The 27,903-nt window shown below is 43.0% G+C and overlaps 1 protein-coding gene across 1 annotated transcript in view; it reads right to left on the bottom strand.

Annotated features, from left to right (window-relative positions):
- The window catches only part of CDC123 (cell division cycle 123), a 904,444-nt gene that overhangs the window by 178,653 nt on the left and 697,888 nt on the right, over positions 1–27,903 (bottom strand). Inside the window, exon 12 of the mRNA XM_044088252.1 lies at positions 19,119–19,256. Coding sequence (XP_043944187.1) covers positions 19,119–19,256 — 138 coding nt within the window. The remainder of the gene's footprint in view (positions 1–19,118; positions 19,257–27,903) is intronic.

Below are 27,903 nucleotides of genomic sequence, written 5' to 3'. Positions count from 1 at the left end.
AGTCGGCCTGATTAACAAAGTCTCGGGTCCTGCATTGGTTGCTGTCTCTTCTTCCGTGACGTCAGGTCGTCAGGGGTATAGAACATGCAGCCAATGTCATTACATCAGTTTTCCTTGCCCCAGATGTCAGGTGCCCCCCTAATGGGAAGCAATTAAATCTATAAATATACAAGGTTATACCTCAAACAAAAAAGCAAATACACCAAAAAGCTTTTAAGCATTGAAAAAGAGAGAAGAGGTATAGCCAAACGAAGTCAGGGGGCTGGAGGTAGGGTAACCAGGACTGCAGCAGTGAATACACTCGAACATCCACATTTATGGTAAGTGTACACAACTGTACTATGTTCTTCGTGTTTCACTGTTGCAGTCATTACATTTGGGTAGATTCCCAAAGCTAAGGATGGGAGGAGGAATTTAGATAGCATTAGGATCAGCTAAAAGGCCCTGCAAAACTGCAGTGGCAAAGCCAGCTCTGGATTTACAGAAAATTGGCAAATGGTAATGCTTGGTGAAAATATGTACAGAACTCCAGGTAGCAGCTTTTAGGATGTCCCTGGTAGGTACGCCTCAGAGAAAGGCTGTAGAGGTAGATGCAGCCTTGGTTGAGTGGGATCTGATCCCCTGTGGGATAAATTTTCCATGGTGCTTATAGCAGAAGTGAATGCAATGGCCTAACCATTTGGAGATAGTGCACTTTGAAATAGCCTTCCCCTCTGTCCCTGCAGCAAATGCCACCAGCAGTTGTTCAGATTTCCTTTGAGGTTTAGACCTATCCAAGTAGAATCTAAGTTGTCTGTGCACATCTAAGGAGTGCAGTATCTGTTTCCCTTTGTTCTGTGGATTAGGAAAGAAGGTAGGCAAATGAATGGACTGATTAAAGGCCACACTGGATACCACCTTTGGCATGAAAGAGGGTTGGTCCTGAGGGACACCCTGTCCGCATGAAAGATGATGAAAGGCTCCACTGGATAAGGGCCTGTAATTCAGATACCCTTCTTGCTGAAGTGATGGCTAAAAGGGAAGCTGTTTTCCAAGAAAGGACTTTTAAATCTGCAGTAGCAGCTGGCTCAAAAGGAGGAAGGGTGAGTTTCTCCAATACAAAGTTCCCAGGCTGAAGTTGGAGCTCTCTTGGGTGGTCTTAAATTTTTGGCCCCTCTAAGGAACTGCTTGGGCAGTGGAAGAGAGAAGAGGGGAGGTTCTGTGTCATAATGAGCTGAAATGGCTGAGGCGTGAATTTTTATTGAGGAAAAAGACAGACCCTTGTGAAGCATCTCAGTTAAGTATTGTAAAATCTGAGGTAAATTGGGCACTACTGTGCTCATCCCTTGAGACTGGTTCCAGGCACAGAATCTTTTCCATTTCTCAGCATAAGATTTTCTAGTACTAGGCCTCCTTGCCTCTAAAATGACATCCATCACTGGTTTACTGAGGGATGGTAAAGGACAGCTTAGGTAATTAGCCAGGCTGCTAGGTTCCATGTTTGAAGCTGAGGGTGCAGAATCTGGTTCTCCTGCTGAGACAGCAGGGTAGGAGTCCTGAGGCAGGTGCCATGGGGCCAACAGTGACACACTGCGCAGGAGGGGGTACCAGTGTTGGCGTGGCCAGGCTGGTGCAATCAAAATCATCCTTGGTTTGTCTTGTTTATCATTAATAGTACTTTGGAGAGCAGAGGCAGAGGAGGAAAGGCATAAACTGATAGGTTTCCGGCGGAAGGACAGAGCATCCACCTTCCAAGCTTGTCTGTCGGGAGTCCTTGCACAAAATTTTTCCAACTGATAGTTTTGGTGGGAGGCAAACAGGTTTATATCTGGGCTCCCCCATTTGCTTGTCAACATGTTGAAAATCCTTGGTTCCGGTTTCCACTCGTGTGGGTCCATAAGGGTTCTGCTTAGTCCATCTGCCACTGTATTTAGTTTTCCTGGCAGGAAATGAGCTTGTAGATGTACTTAGTAGCTCAAGGGTGTGTTCCACAATGCCATGGCTAGTCTCCAGAAGGGGTAAGAAGGTGTACCCACCTGCTTGTTTATGTAGTACATAACAGTGGTGTTGTCCGTCTTTTCCATTAATTGTCCTGGAAGAATGTGGTCCTTGAAGGCTGTCACAGCATTCTGTACAGCTAACATTTCTTTATGATTGATGTGAAGGTGCATTTGAATTGGGTTTCATTTGCCCTGAATGCCCCCCCCCCCATGCATAGTCTAATGCGTCTGTTATTAGGGTTTGGGCGGCAGGGGGTAGTGTGCATGGTAGTCCCTTGTTTTGGTGGCAGGCCTCTGCCCACCAAAGGAACTCTAGATGTAGACAAGGAATGACAGGAATCATTGCTTCTAGATCCTGAGAATGTTGACACCATAGGCTTTTTAGATACCACTGTAGTTTCCTCATATGCAGTCTTGCATATGGAATTAGAAGAATGCAGGAGGCCATTAACCCCAAGGCTTGTAGTATTTGCCTTGCAGATAGCAGGATTTTTGTGACCGCTCGTTTGAAGTAGGTTGTCAAGTGAATTTGTTTCTCTGGCGTGCGGAAAGCCATTTGGGAAGTTGTATTCAAGCTTGCTCCCAGCAATATAATTTGTTGACAGGGTACAAGGTGTGATTTCTTTTCGTTTATGGTGTACCCCAGACAAGTTAGCACCCTCTGTACAAAAGTCAGATGATTCAAAAGTATGTCCTGGTTTTCTGCCTAAATTAGACAATCGTCCAGGTATTGGTATATTTGAATATTTCTTTGCCTGCAAAATGCAATGACTGGAGCTAGGCACTTTGTGAATACCCTGGGCGCAGTAGATAAGCCAAAGGGCACTGCAGGGAACTGATAGTGCGTGTAGCCTGCTTTGAAGCGTAGGTATCTTCTGCAATACTTCCTGATTGGGATGTGCAGGTATGCTTCCTTTAAATTTAGTGTTGCCAACCAGGCATCTTTGCTTAGCATAGGAAGCAACTGGTGAAGAGTCAGCATCTTGAATTTTGGAATCAACAAAAAGGTGTTTAGAGTAGGCAGGTCCAGGATAGGACACCATGAATTGTCTTTTCTGGGTACCAGGAAAAATCTCGAGTAAAAACCTTGTCCCTTTTTCTCTTCTGGTACCAACTGAATAGCTCCCATGCTTAAGAGAGAGAGTACTTGCTTTTGGGCCTCTGCCCACTGCTTTGGAGGTAGATCCGGCCAACCGCTTGGAGTTGGTGACATGTAGAAGTGAAATCTGTATCCTTGGGACACTATATTTAAAACCCATTTGTCCTGGGTAATGAGTCCCCAGTTCTTTGCATGCCAGAGTGCTTGGAAGTTTTAAAAAGAAGTCATTGAGACAGTTTAACATGGGGGGAGTTTTATTACTCCCAAATTTGGAAGTGGAGGCCCCCCCACTACTTAGTCCTGTGCGTCCCCTGGGACTGAAGCCTGGGTGCTCTGCTGGATCTGAGTTTGGACTGAGAAGGTCTGGAAGAGGCAGGAAAGGACATATTCTTAGAAGGCCAATGCCCACTAAATCTTGGAGGTTGCATTTGTAAAAAGTCTTTAACAGTCTGCATAGATGTAGCTTTTTCCTCCATCTTTTTAAGAACAACTTCTGCCTTCTTGCCAAACAGGTGGCCCTGATTTAAGGGAGCATCCAGTAATTTCACTTTAACATAATCTGGCAAGGACTGCTCCTTAAGTCAAGCATGCCTTCTAAGTACAGACCCAGTTACCACAGCCCTGAAAGATGCCTCTAAAGAATCAAAACCACATTGCAATATATGTTTACCAACTTGTTCAGCAGAATGCATAAAATCCTATAAATCCTTATTTTCAGCACAATCAGGAGTCAACATCATTTTCTGTATAAGCAATCCAATGATATGCAGCAGATACTTTAACATATGAAATTGGCAATTCAAGGCCCTAATGGCCAAAGTTGCAGAAGTGTATACCTTTCTTACCCCATCTATCCAGTGCCCTGGAGTCTCTATCAGAGGGGGTAGGATTTTTGGCAGTAGTAGCTTTAATTCTCTTGGGTCCCTGTGAAATGGTTTCAGGATCCGCAGTAGGAGTTTTGAAAAGGAACTTGTGAGAGTCAGGAACCCTGTAATATCTATCAGGTTTTCTGGAAGCAGGAGGTAAAGAAAGAGTCAGGGGCCATGCTAGATTCCGAAGAGGCATTATCAACAATGTCCAGTACAGGAGGTATAGCTAAAGGCCTGTGCTGGAGCAGGAGTAAGAAATCCCTAAGTCTCTTTTTAGAATCAGAGAAATCCTGACTTTCACAACAAAAAAGCTCCCTGAGAGTATGCAAGGTTTCACCGAAACAGAAATCCTCTGGGAGGAAGCAGAGGGAATAGAGTCCTCAGCATCAGAATCCTCATAGGTAGATAAGGGTAAATCCTGGTCATCAGAGGAAACGGAAATTTCAGAATCCTGGTCAGAAGTATCATAAGCAAACTCAGTCCTAGGTCTCTTAGAGAGGGAAGGTTGACTTCTCTTGATTAAAGTAATAAGGTCTTCAGTCATTCTTATCATTTGTTCTTTAGGCATAGAGGCCTGACCATGTGGTCTGGACGTCAGTTTTCTAGGCATACTTTTAGTTTTAGGCCTTGAAGAAGAAGATGGCGCTGGTTTAATATGAAAGTCAGTAAGCCTAAATACACCCTCAGAAGCAGGTGCCTGCACAAGCGGCTCCGGACCCATCCAAGGTAGAGACATCCGCAGGATCCACAGTTGAAGCATCTCGCGGCATACCGGACTCCAAATGGGTCTCAGTAGAGGCCTGTGAATCTGAAGTAGCGGGTATCAGGGGCTGCAAAATCACCTCACTGAGTACCGGTGAACTGGGCAGCCTGTCTCTGTCTTTATCTTTGCGTTTCTTCGGAATGTCAGTAGTTGGATGGCTTAACGAAGACATATCAGGATAATTGAACCGAGCACCAAATAATTTAGAAGCGCAAATATACTGACGACGGATAGTTTGTGGTTTAAATAAGGCAGAAAACTGACAGAGTTGTACGTCGTGGTCAAGGCCTAAGCAAGAAATACAGTAAGAATGAAAATCTTTATGAGGTATTTGCTTTTCACAAAAAATGCAATTATTTACTTGTACTAACATCGGTTTAGAGCAAGAAAATGTTTCCCCAATGGGGTACTTAGCTTTTAGTTGAAGACTTTGTTTCTGAAACTCGAAAACAAAAATTTCAGGAGTCGGCTGACCGGCACTTGCAAACTGTTTCTGCTTTGGGCACCACACGGCAAGAAAGACTGATGTAATGACGTCGGCTGCATGTTTTATACCCCTGATGACCGGACGTCACGGAAGAAGAGACAGCAACCGACGCAGGACCCAAGACTTTGTTAATTAGGCTGACTGAGGGCTACCTGCAAGCAGATAACCCAAATGTAATGACTGCAACAGTGAAACACAAAGAACATCTGGGGACACGTGAAGCTTTACCATTCAATAATTAAGGCCCAAAGTCACACAGGTGTCTACTAACAGACATCTGCATCACCTGCAGACTGATAAGCCAAACTAATTTTTTTTTCTACCTGGAAATACAAGCCTGCCAAATAGAAGGCTTCCTGGACACTTTAATCATCTATAAGACTTCACTGGCAAGAACACTGGATTGAAGGGGTTTACATCAGGAGCCAAGCCCACTCTAAAGGTGGGGGTGGGAGGTAACATCACTTCCCAGATTCCACAGAGTTTCTCAGGAATGCCACTTATTTGAAAGACCCTGGCCAAGCTCAACTTGTATATTCAGAGACTATGACAAGACTAGAGAAGCAGGTTCTGAGCACCTGCCAGATCATTTTCTCCAGGGATGCAAACTACTCAGAGAAAAATACCCCTTGTCCAAGTTCTCATGCTAGGCAAACACCTGTTCTCTAAATAACAAGTACAACTTCATGACACTTTGTTTTTCTAAATATTACACAATGGACTGAGGAGATGCCCTGGAAGGTCTATAGGGCTACAAGGAAAGCAGTGAACTCCAACTTGTCAGTAAGTTGTACAATCTATAAGGGGAACCCCACTCCCTGCATCATGTGTGAGCCTAAGAGGCTCTACATGCTACAAGTGAAGCATCCACTGTTATGATATGTGGTGGTTTCAGCTGCAGGAAGGGAAGGCATAACAAAACACTGATGGCACTTGTCCACCATTTCTAGACCAATGACAAGGGTTCAATATCAGGTCTAGAATAAAAAAGAACAAGCTGTCTCTGGATCATATAGGGAACATGGAGTCAGACAAACAAATGCAGTGGTGACATTACTACTGAAACAGAAGGGCAGATAAACCACCAGGTATTAATAGCAGACATTCTATAACACTTGTAGTTGTGACGCATCTAATGAGATGTTAGCACTTCTTTATACATCTTTGCTTGAAATGCTTCTGCAATTTATTTTACATGTATTACTTTAAACATTTAGTCACAGTAGTGCTCATGCTTGAAAATACTACTAGTGATGACCATGGGTCTATGTTATATATTCAAAGTTTCAAAACTTCGAACCTCATATGTTCGACAACATATGAGCGAATTTTGAAACTTTCAAAATATAACAAAAAAAAATTTATCTGAATGCTCTGAGTGGGGAGCAAGCCCCCCTGCACCCCCTACACCCCCTACTTAAATATACCAACTCCGAGACTGCACTTCAGTGCATTCCCATTCTGCGCTGTATGTAGCCGTTGCTTTTAACCTTTGAACTTTTCAAAGTTCGATCATATGGTGTTGACCATATGACATTTGAACTTTGAAAAGTTTGAATAATTAAGAGGGACCCAATGACCACTACTTGTAAAAGATTTTAGAACCTGCTACTCTAATGTTGAAGTTTTTTGTTCCTTACTTGCTACTGAGTCCACCTCTTCTTTTTTGTTCCATTACTGTTGAGACTGCTTTGGTCACGTTTTATCCATGTAAAAACTCCACAAACTGATTTAGCAAAAGCAGGCCTGTTAGCTGTGTACATACTGAAGTTTCACAGTCTGCTGAGACAACCGCATATTCAGGTGTGCAAACAGAACCTTGAAAAGTATGGCTGCCATGAAGTCCAAAAAGTACAGCATGGTCTCAGCCAAGACACTGTGATGCAAAAGGTCAATATGATGTTCAGCCCTCTCCAAAGGCAGGACTGACAAAGAAATTGAGGCTGTCCAAACTCTACTGTAGTAAAGGATTTCCTCAGAGCTGGAATCAAAGTGGACTTTTTCCAACATGGTCAATACTAGAAAGTAAATCTGTAGAAGCCCTCAAAGAACGGCTACCTTGAGGAAGCCCCTGGGTGAGGCAATCAGAAACCAGTCATCCAGGTAAACTGACATCAGGGTGCCATTCTTTGGTAGCCACAACTGACACCTTGATGAATATTCTTGGATAAAAGGAAAGCCCACATGGAAACAAGTTGCACCAGGAGTGATGCTAACCTTGAATGAACCAGTCCCTCTTGTATCAACCCCAATATTGATGTGCCAAAAAGTGTCCATTATGTCCAAAGCCATTATCCAGACACCATGCAGAGCAAGGGAGTAATGCCCTACAGGGTGACCATCTGGATCCAAATGTACTGCATTTGCAAGCTGATGCAGAGACTGGGGCAAGAATCACCCATTCCCTTTCTAACTACAATGAGACAGAAATAAAAAAAAATCACTGCTCTAGTACTAGGACAGCTTCTGCAGCCATTTCAGCAGTATAATTTGGGCTTATCTATAGGAGGACTTATGAGGTCCTAGACATGGTCCAAAGTAACTATATCCAAGTACAGATGTGTAAACTCTCACCATAACAGAAGATGTCCTTCCCTTCACTGCTGCAGTATTCATTAGATTGGGGATTCCCTGCCTAGGGCAGCCAGAAGTCTGGCCAATATACCAAAGCCTTAGGTTGTTTTAAGAATTCCCAACAACCCTAACTCAGAAAGGTTAGAAACAATAAAAACTTTGAACCTGCCAAATTCCAACAAGAACTAAACTCATGTAAATGGTCTATTCTAAAACACCTCCCCTTAGAGGAAGCAGTAGCATACTTTAACAACAAATTCATTGAGATCCTTGATTTGCATGCACCTGTTCGTTCAAAGAGAACCAAGGCAAAAACTGCACCATGGCTTTCTGTAGAGTCTAAACTCAAAATTACCCTTAGAAACAAAGCATGGGCTTTATGACATTCTTCTAAAAACCCTCAAGATCACATTAAATACAGGCAATCCCGGAACGAAACCAAAAAATCAATTTTACAAGACAAAAAACAATACTACTGTAATTTACAGACAGTAAATCAAAATAACCCTCACAAGTTTTGGGCAGGTTTAAATCTACTACATCCTGGACAAACTTCAACCCCAATCCCTGCTACTACTACTGATAAAACCCTTGAAGATGTTTCTGATAGTCTTAACCAATTCTTTACTGAGACAATTCAAGCCCTAGATAGCCAACTACCTCCAAGCTCCCCTGGTCCTGAAAGTAACACCCCTAGAAACCTACGCGTGATAAGCTTCCAACCAGTCGCCACTTCACTTATCCGTACCTCGATCAAAAAATTAAAACCCACTACACTTTCTGCTGATCAACTCCCTGCCGAGTACCTACAAAAATCAGCTGATGCTATTGCTTACCCCGTATCAATACTAATCAATCGAACCATAGTAGAAGCTAAAATTCCCACCATCTGGAAAATATCCTATGTAATCCCACTTCACAAAGGAGGCAGCTCTACTGAATTCTCCAATTATAGGCCAATAGCTATACTCTCTCCACTTGCAAAGATTATGGAAAAATGTATTCATAGACAACTCATGCACCACCTAATCCAAAATCGCCTTATGGCAGACACTCAGCATGGCTTCCGTCCTCATCACAGCACTACTTCAGCCCTCCTAGCCTTTACTAACACCATAAACCATAATCGCAACAATAATTATATATCCTCAGCCCTCTTTTTGGATCTTTCCAAGGCATTCGATATGGTTGATCACCAACTTTTAATCCACACCCTGCAAACATTCTATCTAGATACTGGAGCCCTCCAATGGCTTCAATCCTACCTGAATGGTCAACAGCAGGCTGTCCTCTGGCAGAACAAACTCTCTAACCTTCTACCTAACACTCTTGGAGTACCACAAGGCTCTATACTAGGGCCCTTGCTATTCTCCATCTTCATTAATGACCTTTATACTGTCATCCCAAAGGTCAGCTGTATCCAATATGCTGATGACTCTACTCTGATTTGCTCAGCCACATCTCCAGTAGAGTTATGGTCAGCTACCCAGACCACCTTTAATACAATAGAAAACTGGCTTTCTGAACATTGTCTGATCCTAAATCCCAAAAAAACTAAAATGCTGTTATTTTCACCAACACGTAGGTCTACCGCTTTCACCTTTACCATAAAATCAAATGATGGCACAATAATCTCCCCTGACCCATCTACAAAACTATTAGGTGTCATCATAGACAATAATCTAAAATTTGACCTACATGTTAACCAAACTATCAAAACCATCAATAAAAAACTAGGATAACTTTACAGAATAAAAGCCTTCCTAACCCCTCCAGCTAAAATTGCCATAGCTCCCTCTCACCTTCTTTCACCCCTTCTGTATGCATCCCCTCTACTCTCGAATTTAAACAAGACTGTCCTTAACAAACTCTCAATTTGCTACAACCACATTGCCAGGTTTGCCACTGGGCTGCCTTTTAGGACACATCATTGCATCAATCTAAATCAGCTTGGGTGGCTTGAACTACCCAGCCTAATCCAGTATAACCAACTAATTATGGCCTATAAAATCCTCTATAATCCGGACAATACTCCTGCACTTAAAAATATTATCACCCCCTATCCTAGACCCCTTCGATCCTCTAACAAACTACTAATTCAGACAGGCAAAATTAATAACACAGCCGGTGATTCTCTCTTTGCAAACTCTGTAAGTAGATCCTGGAACTCTCTTCCAGCTGATATTACCTTACTTTCCACCTTAGGTCCATTTAAAACTAGACTCAAACAACATTTGTCACTTAACTGGCTATGTCAATGTATCAAGCCTGGCTAACTCTCTCTAGAATGTGTAAAAATCTGTTAACCAGTTTACTGTGTAATTTAATTTAATCCTGACGTGCTCAGGATTAACTGTAACCTGTGGAACTTGTTTAACTTGCTTACTTATGTAATCTCTGTAATCTCATATTAAATGTTTGTAATATGTAATGCTGGTATTATGTAATGCTGTCTCTGCTTACCCTTGGAGCTTTTCTCCCCGGGCCTCCGCTGAAAATGGACATGCATCCAGTTGGACTATCTCGGTCAACAAATGTAAAATAAAAATAAAATATGCCGTACATCTCACACATGCTCCTCACATAGCGTAGGGCATAAAGGTGACATCCAGTTGCACCAGCCTCAGAAATGAAAGCCCGAGTAGGAATGCCAGTCCAAGGAAAACCAAGAGATAACCAGTACATGCAGAAGAGAAGTGAATCGGGGGAGGAGGGAGGGAGTACATACTACAACAGTGCAGAGAAGGACATCTACTGTTATGGTAAGATTTTACACAACTGTACTATGTCCTCCCATATCGCCATTGCAGTATTCATTACATTAGGGAGACTACCAAAGCTCAGGAAGAAACTAGGGAGGAGGAAAGGCCAGCAAAGCTCCCTAGGAAGTCCTGAAGGATGGCCCTAGCAAAACTAGCTCTAGCTCTGGAGATTCCATCCCCCTTATAGTGCTTGGTAAACGTATGCACAGAAGTCTAGGTAGCTGCCTCAAGAATAGAGTTAGTATCTAAACCCTTGAAAAAAGAACCACAATAAGCCACAGTTATAGTAGAATGTGCCTTTACAGAATAAGGAAGGCTCTTACCATGAAAAGAGCAACAAAAAGAAATAGCTTTTGAAATCCAAGAAGAAACAGTCTGCTTGGATACAGCTAATCCCAAGGACCTGGGATGAAAGGAAACAAAAAGCTGATCAAACTTCCTAATAGTCTTAGTCTAATCTAAATAAAATCTGAGTTGTCCATCAAATCTAATGTGTGCAGCACCTTCTCACCAGCAGATTGTGGAGAAGGGGAAAAAAGTGGGCAAACAGACTGATTAAGGGGATTCACTTCAGAATCTCATAGTACTGAAATATTGAACTTCAGTATCTCGAGACCAGAATACAGAAAGTCCAAAAAAAGAAAAACCAAAACACCGCCATCCAAATAATGAAAATAACAGACTGCAATGAAGACTAAACCCCCCCCCCAACATATATAAAAAAAACACACAACACTAGCATACGTTTAAAGCAGGGGGCAAGCCTCCCTTGCATCACATCCCCCTGCTACTTCTATATACCAACTCTGAGGTTGCGCTAACACCAAAAAAAAAAAAAAAAAAAAAAAAAAAAAAAAAAATGTAATGTGCTCTACACTCCCACTGCACACAGTTAGACTTACCTCATGAGAAGCACACACACACTACACATATACAAAACTCACCCCTTTCAACACTTACACACACACACACACACACACACACACACACACACACACACACACCTATCTAGCCTAACCAACTTCTAAAACTTCCCAAAAACAAACATGTCTACACAAAACCCTGACAAACTACATATCTGACTCTCCGAACATAACCACACGTTGGCCGCTATCTTTACTACTCGGAAACTAATAAACCTTAAAGTGACAGCATACAACGGAGGACAGAACATACCACACCTACTGCAGATTCGGCAAACTAAGATTCGACAATGTGCAGTTTCAATCAACTGCATTTTTGCTATTCTGGTCTCGAGATACTGAAATTCAATATTTCAGTATTTTGATATTCAGAAGTGAATCTGATTAATGGACAACTCATTCACCACCTTGGGCATAAAAGAAGAATTAGTATGCAAGGACACCCAGTTCTTATGAAACACCAACCATAAGGACACAGTGTCCTTGCATACTAATTGAGTAATTGCATTGAGCAATTCACACAAATAAGAAAGAACCAAAGGAACATCCACAGAAAATGGATCCAGGTTACGATGGAGACACCAAACAGAAACCTTTTCCATTTGGATAAGCAGGATTTCCTAGTATAGGGTTTCCTGGCTTGCTGCAGGACCCTAACCATGTCTTAAGTAAAAAGGTGTCTATGTGGAATCAAAATCCTATAACCTGCAGTGTTAGTTGAAGAGTGGACAAGTGGGGATGGATGAGAGATCCCTTGTCTTGTGTGAGTAGGTTCACCTTGTGAGGTAACTTGTGATGATTACTCTTGGCTAACTGCAGAAGAGCATGGAACCAATGCTTTCTGGGCCAAAAGAGAGTCAACAACAAGATTTTGGGAGTGTCCTGCTGAATTCTGAAAAGGACTTTTGGAAAGAGGTGAAGGAAAGCATAAAGAAACAAGACCTTGGGAGGAGGCAGGTATGCCAGCATAGGTACTGTCTGAATCTTGCAACCCAGAAAAAACATGGTCCTGAGAAGGAGACAGAAAGATATTTTGAAGTTTATTGTAAAACCCAGGCTCTGAAGAAGAGAGATGGCAAAATGGAGATTTATACTTGGATCCCCTGAAGTCTGCAAAAAGCAATTACAAGAACGAAGAATTTGGTGAATACCCTTGGGGCAGTGGAAAGGCCAAAGGGCAAAGTAGAGAACCGAAAATACCAGGAAGCAACAGAGAAAAGTAAAAACTTCCTGAAAAGGGGATGGATTGGAATATGGAGATAAACATCCTTGAGATCCAGAGATACCATATATGCCCGAGGAAGCACAGAGGGAACAAAGTCTGAAGGGACAACATTCTAGAAGTGGGCACCTTCCGAAAAGTGTTTAGATGAGTGAGGTCTAGAACTGGCTTCTTTTCTGGGTACTAGAAACATCCTGGAGTAAAAACCCCCTCCCCCTTTGGGACACAGGCACCTCTTAAATAGCACTGAGTCAAAAGGTCCCAAAGCACCTCTGGGAAAAAAGAAGAGATGTTCGCAAGGAGGCTGCGGAAAGGAATTCTGCACTATGAAATATCCCTGATAAATAATGGACAGAACCCAGAAATCTTAAGTAGTCTGTAGCCAAATAGGAAGGAAGACAGAGGTGAAGAAAAAGAGGAATGTGGCTGGGAAGAAAAACTGTTAGACAACCCCTGATTTATCTGGAATGGAAGACTTCTGAGTCCCTGAAGTCTGAGTAGCCTCAGCACGAGGAGTCCTCTTGCCACCATTTTTGCCCTTAGGAGGACAAAATTGCCTGTGAACAAAAGCTGGCTTATTGTGGTAGTTTCTCTGAAACGTAAGAACAGGAGAAACAAACATATGTTTGAGTTCCTGTAAAGCCTTCCCCTTACCCTAAAGGGACTTGAACAAATCAGCAGCAGCTTCCCCATACAAGTGTTCATTATAAAGAGGGGCATCCATCAACTTAGCCTACATATCATCAGGGAGTGGTTGAAGCCAAATCCAAGAATACCTCCTCATCACTGACCCAAAAGCAGCAGCCCTAGAAGGCTCATCTGCTGCATCATAACTACACTTTATGGAATAACGAGCCACCTGTGAGGAAGATCTTAACAGGGAAAGAGCAGAAGTTTTACCGTCAAGTCTGGAAGATCAGATATAAATGGACAAGTCTAAGACAGCCAACACATAAATGAACATAAGGGTCTGATAACTAAAAGCCCTAAATGCCAAGGTAGCTGAGGTGTAAACCTTCTTATCTAGCCTTTCCATGGTTCTGCTGTCTTTATCAGAAGGCAGTAACTTGGATGAAGGAAGCAATTGAGAGGGCTTGTCAGAGGCTACAGACACAACTGAAGAGTCAGCAGCAGGACATTTATACAAAAAGTTACTATCTTCAGGCAGTCTACAATACCTATCAGGTTTCTTGGGAGCAGGGGGCTGAAAATCAGGAACGTTATAAGTAATGGAAAACGCATCCAACAAAGCAGTCAAAACAGGAGGAACAGTAGAAGTTTTATGAGATTCCATCTACAGCAACTCATAGTACCCGTTATGGATCTTGGAGACCTAAGCACAATACCATTTAAAAAAACTCCATCATCTTGGAGATCATGTCTCCAAAAGAAATCTCTTCAAAGAGAGTATCAGGACTGGTAGTTTCCTCTTCCTCTGACCCACAGTCTAAAGAAGAAGGAATCTGAGAAGAGTAAGCAATGGTTTCCTTATCAGTATCCAACTCCTCCTCAGAAGAATCCTGTTCCCTGGTCTTTTAAGTGGAGAAGAGGACCAACGGGGCGCTGGAACAGAAACTCCCTGAGGAGGTTTAAATGCCATCAAGGCACTAAACATACCCTGAGTGAAAGCCTGGCACTCATTCTGTGGATCCCAAGGGGCAGGAGTAACAGGTTTAGTTTTTTGTTTTTTCTTTACTGGGACATCTGCCTTATAAAACCTGGAAGGCTCTAATCAAGCACGGCATTCAATAAGAAGTAGTAGGAACTTCTTCTCGGACTAAAATCTGAGGAACACTCCTACGCCCCTTGAAAATGATCAACCGTTGTTCTCCCCTGAACGTCAGAAATGGAAGTTTGCAAAACCTTATTGGATGTGCTTAAAAGTCAGATCCTGACTGGCCTCCAAGCCAGTCATGGCAGAAGAATCTAACAAAGCCAGGTGAACCTCCGGGCAGAAATGGATGTTTGCAAAGCCTCGTTGGACGTGCTTAAAGTCATATCCTGAATGGCCTCCAACCCAGTCATGGCAGAAGAATCCAACAACAAAGCCAGGCGAACCTCCAGGGATTCACTCACCTCAGGAGAAACGTCCTACAGTGGCTGAACAATGGAAAATTCCAGCCTAGGCTTCTTACACCTTCTTCCCTGACAGCTGTCCCTTGGGGCGGGAAATTCCCTCTATAGAATCTTTCACGAGAAATTTAAGTCGCTGATTCTAAAGATACAGCGCCAAAGAAGAAAGTCTACTATGCAAAGTTTGAGGTACAAAAGCCTGATATATAGAACAAGATGTATTGTCATGCGAGGTGCCATGGCAAAACAAACACTGTTCATGGTGGTCTTTATGGGGAATCTATCTCCCACACTGGCATCTACCCTTCTTGAATGACATTAAATCCCACAAGCAACCAAAAAGATGAGTAAAAAAAAGAAACTCTAATGGAGCACTTCTCTCCAATGGGTAGGAAACCAGCAACGGAACGTAGGCGTTCAGATCAATGATCAAGGGATGGCATTCGGACTGGTGGCAAAGAAGTTCTGAGGATAGTACATCTGGATGTCACCTTTATGCCCTACTGTACTCAAGGAGCATACATGTGACGTACCGCATACCTTAAAGCAACCTAAGGCTTTGGTATACTGGCCGGATGACAGGCTGCCCTAGGCAGGGAATCCCCAATGTAATGACTAATGCAACAGTGATATGGAAGGACATCACACTGGTTCTAAGTTCTACACACTTTCGAAGCAAGTGCAAGTCCTTTTTTCCTAATCCCTCCTCCTGACATACTATCCCTAAACAACATCAAGCAAAGTCAGAAACCTGCTTCCCCCCCAAAGTGTCCTACACTGTAGCTGAAACTGCATGAACATGTTCAATTGTCTAAATGTCTTTGAAGTGGATTTAATTATTTATCAAGCAGTTAATTTAATGTAATTGGATAATCAATTACAATGGTTTAAAAGTACAGTTGTATGTTGATGCAATTCATTCCCTTGAAGGCCATGGGCCGAGGTACCAGGAAGCTTCATTAAACATTATTGCCTTCTTTCTGTGTGGTTTTACTTTTATTTTGTTCCAGTGCTTTGTGCTCTTTGGTAGTTTTTTTGCATTGCATGATGACATCTTTGTTGATCTCACAAGTACTAGAAGTAGTAGATCATGTAATACTTGAGGGCTTTCCACTGCCACAACAAAACCTTTTTCACTTTTGGGGTTGGCCGAGTAGCACAAGAAGAGGAGGAGAAGTGGAAATGGCTAAAGAGAGATCACAGATGCCCTCCCTCAACTGCATGCTTTCTCCTCAGACAATCCTCAGACAGGTCCTAGGCAGGCAGGCTGAACAGCACATCTCCTAAAATGTGGGCATCAGTGATTTAGTTCCTGAGTATTCCCTGAGGGAGGACAACCTCAGCAGCATACATCTAAAGCCTACATTCCTAGACAAGGCATTGGCACAGAACAGAAGAGCCATGGGGTGCATGGTATTTCACAGTGGAGGCTATGGACAGGATTTCATAAAAGCTCTTCTGGAGCCCAGACTAATAGGGATCCCCTAAACTTATTTAGTGCCTTTTCCACAAGTTTTGCCTGGAACCAAGTTAAACAAACAGCTGTGTGCCCCAAAACCTATAATGGCAGAAGCATAAAAACCTCTTGCCATACCTGCTCAAAGCTCTGGATTCTTTGTCTGGGAAAATGTAAATAAATTAATAAATAAAAATAAAATGACACAATGCTGTGTAGGGTATGCTTAAGTGAAGAGATGACAAAGAAGTCTGCCAAGGGATACTTAATGAACTGATATGCCACTCAGCTGTCTTGTAAATGGCATTAGCCTTTTTTTAGACAGGTTTCATGACATTTCAGATGACTAGGTGGAAGGATAAGATGTGTGAATGCAATTACGGCTTCTTCTCTACATACTCCATCAGCATTTCTTGGGGAAAAGCAGGGGCCTGATGTCAGTCCAATCCATTCTTCATAAGCACCTTCCCCAAAAAGAAACCATCCAGAGGAGATGCTGATGGGGATGGGCTCATTACCTTTGTCAATTTCCAAGATACAGGCTTTGACTTTTTCCAAATCTCCACAGGATTTTGAACATGATAAAGAAACATGGCCACTACTACTTATTGGCAGGTCTGTGTGCACTGCATACTGGTGCAGAACATCCAGGGAATGGGAACTGGAAATGGACTAGATGGAATTCACACTAGTCTAAGGTAGTGTAGGGGAGGGGACAGGCCTGTGCTAGGTGTAGTGGATGCATTAGACCAAGCTCTCAATGTTGTGCTTTTACACCAATAACACAAGATCTCACTAAGCACCAAACATCTTCTTGACACACAGGGCTTTAGATGTGAATCGTGAGATGCAAAAACCAATTGAACTTTCTTTGAATACGACTTGCCAGCCAGCACGGGGTTGGTGACCAGACCCACAAAAGAGTCCCTTGCTCAAAGTATCTCTTAAGCCATGACTAAATAACTTAAGGAACTGATATCTGGGTTCAGGCTTGTTATTCTTAGTTTCCAGCTGATGGTGATTCAAGAACTTTGGGGACGATGCAGTGGTGCAGTGGTTTGCTTGTCATTTCACAGCAAGAGGTTCTCCGGTTTGATTTTCGGCTGGGCTGCCTTCTGTGTGGAGTCTGCATGTCCTCCCTGTGTTCGTGTGGGTTTCCTCCCACATTACAAAGACATGTGTCTGGAGCATTTCTCCTGGGCTGATGCTGAAAATGGGCTAGTTCTAATTTGGACTTTTCCCAGTAAAGAAATGTTCAATAAATATCCTGGAGTGTAGCTGAAGGTGCACCTATCCTAACATCAAGGTACCCAGCTGTGGCTGGAGTCTGGCTATGGCTCAAGCTCTTGCAAGTTAAGGGCGAGCTCATTACCTGAAGGGTCCAGGGGATTGTTGGGACACAGTATTTAGCTCAAACAGGTTCATGGCTGGGTATAGTCTCCAAGTGCTTGCCCTTCTGATGATGCTACAACTTATGCCTGGTGCTGCAAGGAGGATGTTCTCACTGGTCTCCATGAAGCACTTTTGATCACTACCGTCTATTCAAGGTGGTTCAACAGCTATTTCCACCATCTGTGTTGAGTAGCTCAGTTGAACCTCCTGCATGTGTGGCAGTCATCACCACAGTGCTCTTACCAAGGACTGTACAGGAAATGCTGTGGGCATCCTGGCTGTTAATCTGATGGCTATACAAACACTTACTGATACTTTGGTATACTAAGCAAGGGTTTTAACAGCAACAACACACACTGAAATACAAACTTAGCGAATGGCAAAAATATATTGTGTTTATTAAGCAGGTGCATCCTGCCTGCAAATGTTGGACTTGGCAAAAAAATGCCAGTTCTGATTGCTGGAGAATGAATATCCATCATAAGTATTTAAATTCTGATGAGAAGGGGAAAAGTTCAGATTAACTGTTCAGGCCATAATACTGTCACAAATGGAAAAAAAAATTGTATTTTTTTAGTATCTTACCTGGACTACTGCTACTTGGCTGTGGCAGGTCTGATATGCAATAACAGCTATACAAGCACTTAGATGAGTGCATACTCCCACTTACACACTTCCCTGTAGAAGTGCTGATGAACTTTCCAGAGGCTTAGATTTCTACCGTTTGCAATGCTAGCACTTACCTCCACAAAGGAATACTTATGCTGTGATGTCCACACCCTCAATCCTTGTAAATAAAAGCTAGGCATTAGCAACTAAATCCTTCCCCCTCAGCTGATATTTGAAGCTGGGTCAATTATAGTATAGTATAGTTAACTGTATACCTAGACATCAAATGTGTTAGACAACAAGGATGAATCTACACATACTTAAATGCGTTAACAACAAAGGCAAACATCTAAACTTACTCAAACACATCTCTGACACAATGTTCCGCAATTAAACAGCCGTCTTCAGTTCTTTCTTACTGACAGAAGAGACTCTCATGTGTCTAGCAAAATATATACCTAATTCCAAGTTTTACATAGCATGGAAGTTTTTTTTCTTTTCCGATCTTTTCTCTTGAAGTACTATCCCCAACTAATCTCAATCATCAAAATCCAATCCAGCGAACAATATGTCTCATTTACAAAACTGTATAACTGTACAGAGCTCCCTAAAACAGTTAAGCTGTAGCCAGTAACATGCTGCTTTGTACCACATAGATTACCAGTGGAAAGAATTTTTTTTAAATAAACCACAAAATATTATGGCATGATTTTTTACTAGCCACATTTACACAGTACACCAGAGTCAAGAAAATAGTTTAAAACTAATCAAATACAAAAGAAGAGAAATAACATATTAAGTTCTACAAGCTGATGGAGTTAGAACGGTACCCTTGCACTGCATATTTAACTGATTAGCATTCTCTAATTTTTAAGTATTAAAACTAAATATTCTGAAATGGTATATTTACCAGTTTAAGAAAGTCAATGAGTTTAAAAGCATCTTCACCAGTTGTAAGATCGACAAAATCCTTGGGTATTCGGTAACTCAAGTAGGGACTGGGTTGCACAGTAACTTCACTAGTTGTGCAACGGAATGCTGGACAATCCTGTTGTAAAAGCCACAATCATACTTAAATTAATGCAATAAATTGACAACATAAGTAAAGTAAACAATGAATATCTGTTTTTAGATACAACTCTGAGAAACGCTGTAGGCACATGAGCAAAATGGAAGAAAAAAAAGAAGTTATACACTCACCACATCATTCTATCGGTGTTGTCCATTTTCATTCTTTCTCGACCAGTGGGTTCAGATCTGACCCTTGGATCTGATTCTTCAACTTGTCCCTTACCCATAATGCCCATTCCCTTGATTACCTCAAATCAAGTTTGCTGCTACCATATTTATTATATATCTATCTCTAAATACAGATTAGAAAACGACAGGACAAAGTTCAGGAGCTCAAAATGGAACACAGTTCCTATAGGCCTATCTGTCAGGTCGTTCACAGTTACGGACAGGGAAGAGGGTGGAAAGAATGAAAATGGATAACACAGATGGAACATTATGGTGAGTACATAACCTCTTTATCTGATGTCATTTTCCTTCATTCCTCAACGTGTGGGACAGAGGCCTCAGCTACAGTAACCTCAGGTGGCCCTCATGGAAGGATATTCGGAGCACTGCTGAACCAAAGACAACTCTAGTTCTTGAGACAACATCCAGTTTGTAATGTACAACAAAGGTATGGGAGTCAGACCAAGTAGCAGCTCACAAATGTCCTCAATCAAAACCCTGGACCAGAAGGCTTAAGATGTTGACATAGATCTAGTAGAATGAGCTTTCACATTTTGAGGTAATGGAATACCTTTGGAGGAATATTCATGAGATATACAATCTGTAATCCAGTTAGCCATAGCAACTTTGTAAAGTGACCTTCCAATTCTAACATTTGAGAAGGAGACAAACAGCTAGTCAGTTTTTTCGGAAAGAATATCCAGAAGATGAACAGTATATTCACCTTTATTTTGGAAACTGGGGAAAAAAAAGTACAGTTTTGTACCTACCATAAATGTAGATGTTCGAGGATTCCATTGCTGCAGTCCTGACTATTGGGTATAGTCCGCGTCCAGTCGGCCCGAATACCAGAGTATAAGGCTGACGTCGGTCAGGGCGCATTAGACTGACGTCAGTACGTCAGGGTACTAATGCGCATGACCGACGCCATATCCTCAGTCTTTTCTTGCCCCAGATGTCAGAAGACCCTAAAAAGACAAGTCCCAAATAACCTGCACCAAAAACATGTACAATATATACAACAATATATACAAAAATATAAGCATGTAAACTCACCTACACAACCACCCCTAAATACAGAGGAAGGAGGGAGGGATTGGACTGCAGCAATGGAATCCTCGAACATCTACATTTATGGTAGGTACAAAACTGTACTATGTTCTTCGCCTTCCATTGCTGCAGTCCTGACTATTGGGTAGAATCCCAAAGCAGAGGTAAGGGAGGCTGGCAAATCATAAAGAAGTAGGAGCTGACAACATGCCTTGCAAAACAGCTGTGGCAAAACCAGCCCTAGACTTAGAGTAGATAGGAAGGTGATAATACTTAGAGAAAGTATGCACTGAACTCCAAGTAGCTGCTTCCAAAATATCCTTAGTTGCCACCCCCCTTAGAAATGCTGTTGAAGTGGCAGTAGCCCTAGTGGAATGAGGCCTAATCCCAGCTGGAATCTCCTTGCCATGATGGGAATAACAAAATGCAATGCAAAAGCCAATCCACCTAGAAATAGTTTGTTTTGACACAGGCTTGCCCTGTGAACTCAAAGCAAAAGAAACAAACAACTGCTGGGACTGCCTAAAATCCTTAGTTCTGCTTAAATAATAACGCAATTGCCTGTGTACATCTAAAGTGTGCAAAATCTTTTCCCCTTTATTTTGAGGGTCTGCATAAAACGAGGCAAATGAATAGTTTGGTTTAAAGCCACACTAGAAACCACCTTAGGCATAAAGGAAGGATTAGTGCGTAATGATACCCTATCCTTATGGAAAATCAAAAGGGCTCTACTGCCATAAGGGCCTGCAACTCAGACACCCTTCTTGCAGAAGTAATAGCCAACAGAAAAGCAGTCTTCCATGACAAGTATTTCAATTCAGCAGTAGCTGCAGGCTCAAAAGGTTGTAGAGTAAGTTTTTCCAACACAAAATTGAGATCCCAAGCAGGAGTAGGAGCTCTACGTGGGGTCTTATATTCTTTGCCCCTCTAAGAAACTGCTTGAACAAAGGATGCGAAAACAAAGGTGGGTCACAATCATAGTGAGCTGAAATTGCTGCAGCATGAATCTTAATGGAAGAGAAGGACAAACCTTTGTCCAATAACTCAGTAAGATATTGAAGAGCCACACTCAAATTAGGCTCAGAAATCTCCAAATTCTTTGCTGTACTCCAAAATAAAAATCTCTTCCATTTTTCTGCGTACACTCTCCTTGTACTAGGTCTTCTAGCTTCCATAATCACATTTAAAACTTGTTGAGGAAGTTGAGACCTGTTGTGTTTCAACACAGAATATGCCAGGCTGTTAGATGAAGAGAATGAAGCTTGACATTGAGCAGATGACCGTCCTTCTGAGATAACAGATGAGGAATCAGAGGTAAAGGCCATGGAGGCTTCTGTACCAGACTCCGTAGTAGTGGGTACCAGTGTTGCCGAGGCCAATCTGGAGCTATCAAAATCATCCTTGGCCTGTCTTGTCTGACCTTTAATAGTACCTTTGGAAGAAGAGGCAGAGGTGGAAAGGCATACACATGAAGGTTTTTCCAACTGAAAGACAGAGCATCCACTTTCCAAGCTGTGTGATGAAACCCCTTTGTGCAATACTTTGGCAGCTGGTGGTTTAATGGAGAAGCGAACAGATCTATGTCTGGAGTTCCCCATGACACTGTCAGTTTCTGAAATACATGAAGATCCAGTTTCCACTCGTGGGGATCCATGATTTGTCTGCTTAACACATCTGCTAAGGAATTCTGTGCTCCTGGCAGAAACCTTGCCTGAAGAGTTAGTTGCAAGCTTAGCGCAGTCTCCCATAAAATCATTGCTTGCCTGCATAGAGGATAAGAATGTGTTCCCCTTGCTTGTTGATGTACCACATGACAGTTGTGTTGTCTGTTAGAATCAACACCTGCCCTGGAAGAAGTAACTCCTTGAAAGCCATTAATGCAAACTGGACTGCTAACATCTCCTTCATGTTGATATGTAGATGCTGTAGTCTGGCAGGCCACTTGTCTTGTATCCACTTTCCATTTAGATGAGCTCCCAAGCAAGGTCCGAGGCATCTGTCGTTAAGATCTGACTCGCCTCTGGCGGGTCACAGAGAGTCCCTTGTTTAGGTGACATTCCTGAGCCCACCACAAGAATTCTTTTTGAAGGCAAGGTATTATTTGAATGACAGTGTCCAAATCCTGGCAGTGCTGTGTCCATACATTTGTGAGATACCACTGTAGCTTCCTCATATGCAGTTTGGCATTGGGAAGCACCAGAATACAAGATGCCATGAACCCTAATGCTTGAAGGACTGTCCTTGCAGTCAGCACGGACTGATGAGATAGTTGATGGAAGTAAAGTGACAGACTCTTTTGTTTGTCCGGGGTTAAAAAGGCCATCTGGGCTGCTGTATTCAGTCTCACACCCAGAAAGCACATGTCCTGAGAGGGTACTAGACTGGACTTTATTTTGTTCACAGAATACCCTAGGCATCTTAGCACTGCTATAACATATTCCAGATGCTGTAGAAGGTCTTCCTTTTCTTGAGCCAGAATCAGGCAGTCGTCTAAGTAAGGATAGATTTGAATTCCTTGAAGCCTGAAGTAAGCTATCACTGGAGCCAGAACCTTTGTGAATACTCTGGGTGCAGTAGATAAGCCAAAGGGCAATGCAGAGAACTGATAATGAGAATTTCCAGCTCGAAACCGCAGATACTTCCTGCAACTTAGCCTTATAGGCACATGAAGGTAAGCTTCCTTGAGATCTAAAGTTACCATCCAGTGATCTTTGCCCAGCAGAGGTAAAAGCTGTTGTAACGTCAACATCTTGAACTTGGGAATGTCCAAAACGTGTTGAGGAGAGATAAATCCAAAATTGGTCTCCACGTGTTCCCCTTCTTTGGTACAAGGAACAGGCGAGAATAAAATCCTAGGCCCCTTTCTGATACAGGGACTGGCTGAATGGCCCCTATCTGAAGTAACTGAGAAACTTGTTTGTGAGCCTCTTTTCTTTGTGGAGGAGGAACGTCTGGCATGCCTTTGAAAGGGGGCATTGTATGGAAATAAAACCTGTAACCGTGGTGAATGATATCCAACACCCATTTGTCTTGAGTAATTAAATCCCAATTTTCTTTGAAAAGAGACAGTCTTCCTCCCAAAGGAGCTGCCAGGGGAATCTGCTGGCAGCTGAAAAGACAGGTCATTGGGTCTGTTTACGAAAGGACTGACCCCTGCCCTCACCAGAAGTCTGAGCAGGTGAACTCCCTTGTCTAGGCCTAAAAGAACCTTGAGCCCTGCCCCTACCACGTCTAGACCTACCCCTAGACTGGGAATCATAAGCAGGGTATGTCCACCCCTTAGCAGGCCAATTTCTACTAAACTTTGGTGGCTGCACCTGCAAAAAATCTTTAACAGTTTGCATAGACTTAGCTTTGTCCTCCATTTTCTTTAAAACTGCTTCCACAGGCGATCCAAACAACACATCAGACTGTAAAGGAGCATCCAAAATCCTTGTCTTAACATGCTCAGCTAAATTCTGATCCTTCAACCAGGCATGCCTGCGAAGAACAGAACTGGTAGCAGCCACCCTCGAGGAGGCCTGTACAGCATCAAAACCACATTGCAAAGAATGCTTACCCACTTGTTCAGACACATGAACCAAATCCAGCAACTCTTTACACTCAATACCTTCCGCCAAAGCATCCACCTTAGATTTCAATTGTGAAAGGAGATAATTCTGATATTTTAGCATGTGAAACTGACAATTCAATGCTCTCATGGCTAGAGTGGAAGAAGTATACACTTTCTTTCCCCACCTATCCAAAGCCCTTGCCTCTTTATCAGTGGGAACAGGATTTTTAACCACAGAAGCCTTAACACCTTTAGGCCCTTGAGAAATTGTTTCTGGGTCCGCCCTAGGACTCTTAAACAAATATTTATGAGCTTTGGGCACCCGATAATACCTATCAGGCTTAACAGGAGCAGGAGGCAAAGAGTCAGGGTTCAGGGAAGCCTCTGCAAAAACATCTTCCACCACATTCAACACAGGAGGAATAGCTAAAGGCCTATGCTGGGGTAAAAACAAGAATTCCCTAAGCCTTTTCCTGGAATCAGAGTAATCCTGGCCTTCCCATTTAAAGTGCTCCCTCATGGAATGCAGAGTCTCTGAAAATGAAAAATCCTCAGGCGGAGAAGCTGTAGGAGTGGAATCATCCACATCAGAATCAGAATAAGTTGGATACTCCTGCATATCTTCCACAGAAGATTCTGAAGCCTCTGAACACTGTTCAAAACTATCAAACTCCGGTTCCACCCTAGGCCTCTTATCAGGCGGGGCATAGAACCTCTAATCATAGTAATCAAATCCTCTGCCATTTTAAGCATATGTTTCTTAGGTACAGAACCCAAATGCTAGGAGAAGCCCCACTGAAGCTGAACTAGGCCTACCTCTCAAAGAAGTTTTGGCAACAGAAGGAGAGGCTCTAACTACCTTGGGAAGTGAGGGAAGAACAGTCACCTGAGAAGCCCCTCAGCCTGGCCTACCTCCTGAGAGGGCACATCCTGTAATAGTATAGTTTCAGCCTGGGACTCCATGGAAACTCCTGGCAAAACCTCCGGCTCCACTGAGCCTTCTAAAGAACCGGCGTCCGGGACTGCGGTTCATCAACCCTAGGCTTCACTGTTTTATCCTTGCGCTTCTTGGAGGCGGGCGTGGAGCATCCGGCGGCATTTTATAATTGCAACGCTTCCCAAACACTAACCTGGCACAGTCTAACCTCCTCTTAATAGTGCGTTTGTTAAACCTAGCACAAGAGCGGCAACCAACAACGCCGTGCTCAGGCCCTAAACAAGGTATACACAAGGTATGATAATCCCTATGAGGTATCTGTTTCCCACAAGAAATACAGTTATTCACTTTTCTGACATCCGGTAAAATACTGAGGCAAGAAAAAACCAAAATGTTCTAGCGGGTACTTAGCCAACTCTGTTTCGGTCTGAAACTCCGGTTTCGGAAATATTTCAGAACGCCAACCTGCACTCGCAAAACTGCTTCTGCATCGGACCATGCGGCAGAAAAGACTGAGGATATGACGTCGGTCATGCGCATTAGTACCCTGACGTACTGACGTCAGTCTAATGCGCCCTGACCGACGTCAGCCTTATACTCTGGTATTCGGGCCGACTGGACGCGGACTATACCCAATAGTCAGGACTGCAGCAATGGAAGACGAAGAACATCAGTAGCTTGATGACATGATTGATACTGTTTTCAGAGGCAACTTTGGATATAAAGGAGGGGTCATACACAAGGTTACTTTATCTTTATGAAAAGTCAAATATGGAGGTTTGGTGGATAGTGCTTGCAATTCAGATACCGTTCTAGCCGAAGTGATGGCTACCAAAAAAGCATTCTTCCAGGAAAAGTATTTTAAATCTACCTTGGCTGAGGGTTTAATGGGGGGTTCAATGAGACCATGGTTAGGTCTCAAGAGGAGTGGGGTCCCTTATAGGAGGTCTAAGTAAAATGGTACCCCTGAGAAAAGTCTTACACAATTAAGATGAAGGAATAGAAGATGAATTTTCTTCAATGTGGTAATTTGAGATGGCTGCCAGTTGCACCTTAAGTAGAAAACCTTGCCCCATCTTGGAAAACTGAAGCAAGGAAGTCTAGAACTGCAGGGATAGGCACCGTAAAAGGATCCAAATGTTTTGGTAAGACAATATTGACAACCTCTTCCATTTATTTTTATAGATTTTTTTTTGGTAGAAGCCTTATGTGAGGATATTAAAATCCGGTAAACTGGGGAAGAAAGTCTGGTATTTCTAGCCATCATTGGAATTGGAGAAAACATGTGGCTAGTTTCAGTCCTGGGAGATGTGGGCGAATCTGTCCTGATGGATGGGACAGGAGATCTGGATACTGGTCCAGCCCCCCATGGAGGGTATATTAAATGAGACCAAAGGAAGGGGAACCAGACCTGTCAAGGCCAGAGGGAGAATGAGGATCACTCTGCTCTTCAACCTCTGTGCTTTCTGAAGACATTTGGATAAGAGGGGGTAGGGGTGGAGAAGCATAAAAAAGACTGGAGGGCCAAACATGGACTAGAGCATCTCTCAGTGACTGTCCCTGAAGAGGGACCAGGGCAAAGAACCTGTTGCATTTGTTGTTGGAGGGATGCAAAAATATTGCAACAGTGTTTCTCCCATTTGTGGAAAATCATGATTGCCACTGATTGGTTTAGAGACCACTCGTGAGGCATCAGGATAACTCTGCTGAGCCTGTATGGCGGAATGTTGGACTTTCTCAGAATGTGTGTTGCGACTAGGAAGTGGTTGGAAGAAATCACCCATTGCCAGACCCTCACTGCTTCTCAACACAAGGGGTAAGATCTGGTTCCTCTCTGCTTGCTGATGTACCATAGCACAGACATGTTGTCCGTTTGTATCTCCTAGAGGGAGAAAGTTCTGAAGTGCTTGCAATGCTAGAAACACTGCTCTTGTCTCTATGACACTGATATGCAAATTGGTCGCCTGTGTCGACCATGTGCCTTGCACCATCTGACCCAGGTAATGCCCCCCTCCCACCTCAGCTGGGAAGAGTCTGTGGTCAAATTGGCATTGGGGAGTAAGAAAAAAGGTCATACTTGTTCGACTTCTTCTAAGTGGAGCCACCACAGAAGTCAGTCTTTAAACACTCAGGACAACCTGACTGGGTGATTCAGCAGGTAGAAGTGTAAAGACCACTGGACCGCCAGAGTCCACTGAAGTATTCTCATGTGTAACCATGCTGTTGAAATCAAGGTCATCATGGCAGTCACTAAACCCAATGCTCTGGGGACTAGATTTGCTGGGGGTTTTGGAATGGCTAGAATTTGTCTGGTATGCAATTTTAAGGTTGAAATCCTGTCTAGAGGCAGGTAGGCTAGACAATTAGCTGTGTACAGACATGCTCCTATAAAGTCCATCAACTGTAGCCGAGATTTCTGCATGTTGATCATGATGCCCAAGGTAGAGCTAGATGTAGTAGATAGTCCCTGGCTTGTAATATCAGATGCCTGGTTGATGCAGTTAGGAGCCAGTTGTCTAGACAAGGAACACGTTGAATCCATGCAGTCTCAAGTGAGCTGCTACTACTGCTATGCATTTGGCGAACACCCTGGGGACTGTTGTGAGACCAAAGGGGAGCATTCTGAACTGATGATTGCCCCCTAGCTAGAAATGGAGAAACCTTCTGGAGGTCCTGTTCATTTTGATACGATAGTAAGCATCCTGAAGGTTGACTGAGCACATCCAAACACTTCCATGATAGTGGTAGAACGGACTGAACCATGACCATCCAGAAAGTACAGCTGTGTACCTACCATAAATGTAGATGTTCGAGTGTATTCACTGTTGCAGTCATTACTCTTGGGTTATCCTGCTGGCAGGCTACCCTCAGTCGGCCAGAATTCCAAAGTCTAGGTCCGGCGTCGGTTGCTGTCGC

This window comes from Protopterus annectens, chromosome 11.part0 (genome assembly GCF_019279795.1).
Source record: "Protopterus annectens isolate FY-2018-M chromosome 11.part0, PAN1.0, whole genome shotgun sequence".
Classification (NCBI taxonomy): Eukaryota; Metazoa; Chordata; order Ceratodontiformes; family Protopteridae; genus Protopterus; species Protopterus annectens.
Note: the sequence above shows the minus strand (reverse complement) of the source record. Positions and strands in the feature narration are given on the sequence as shown.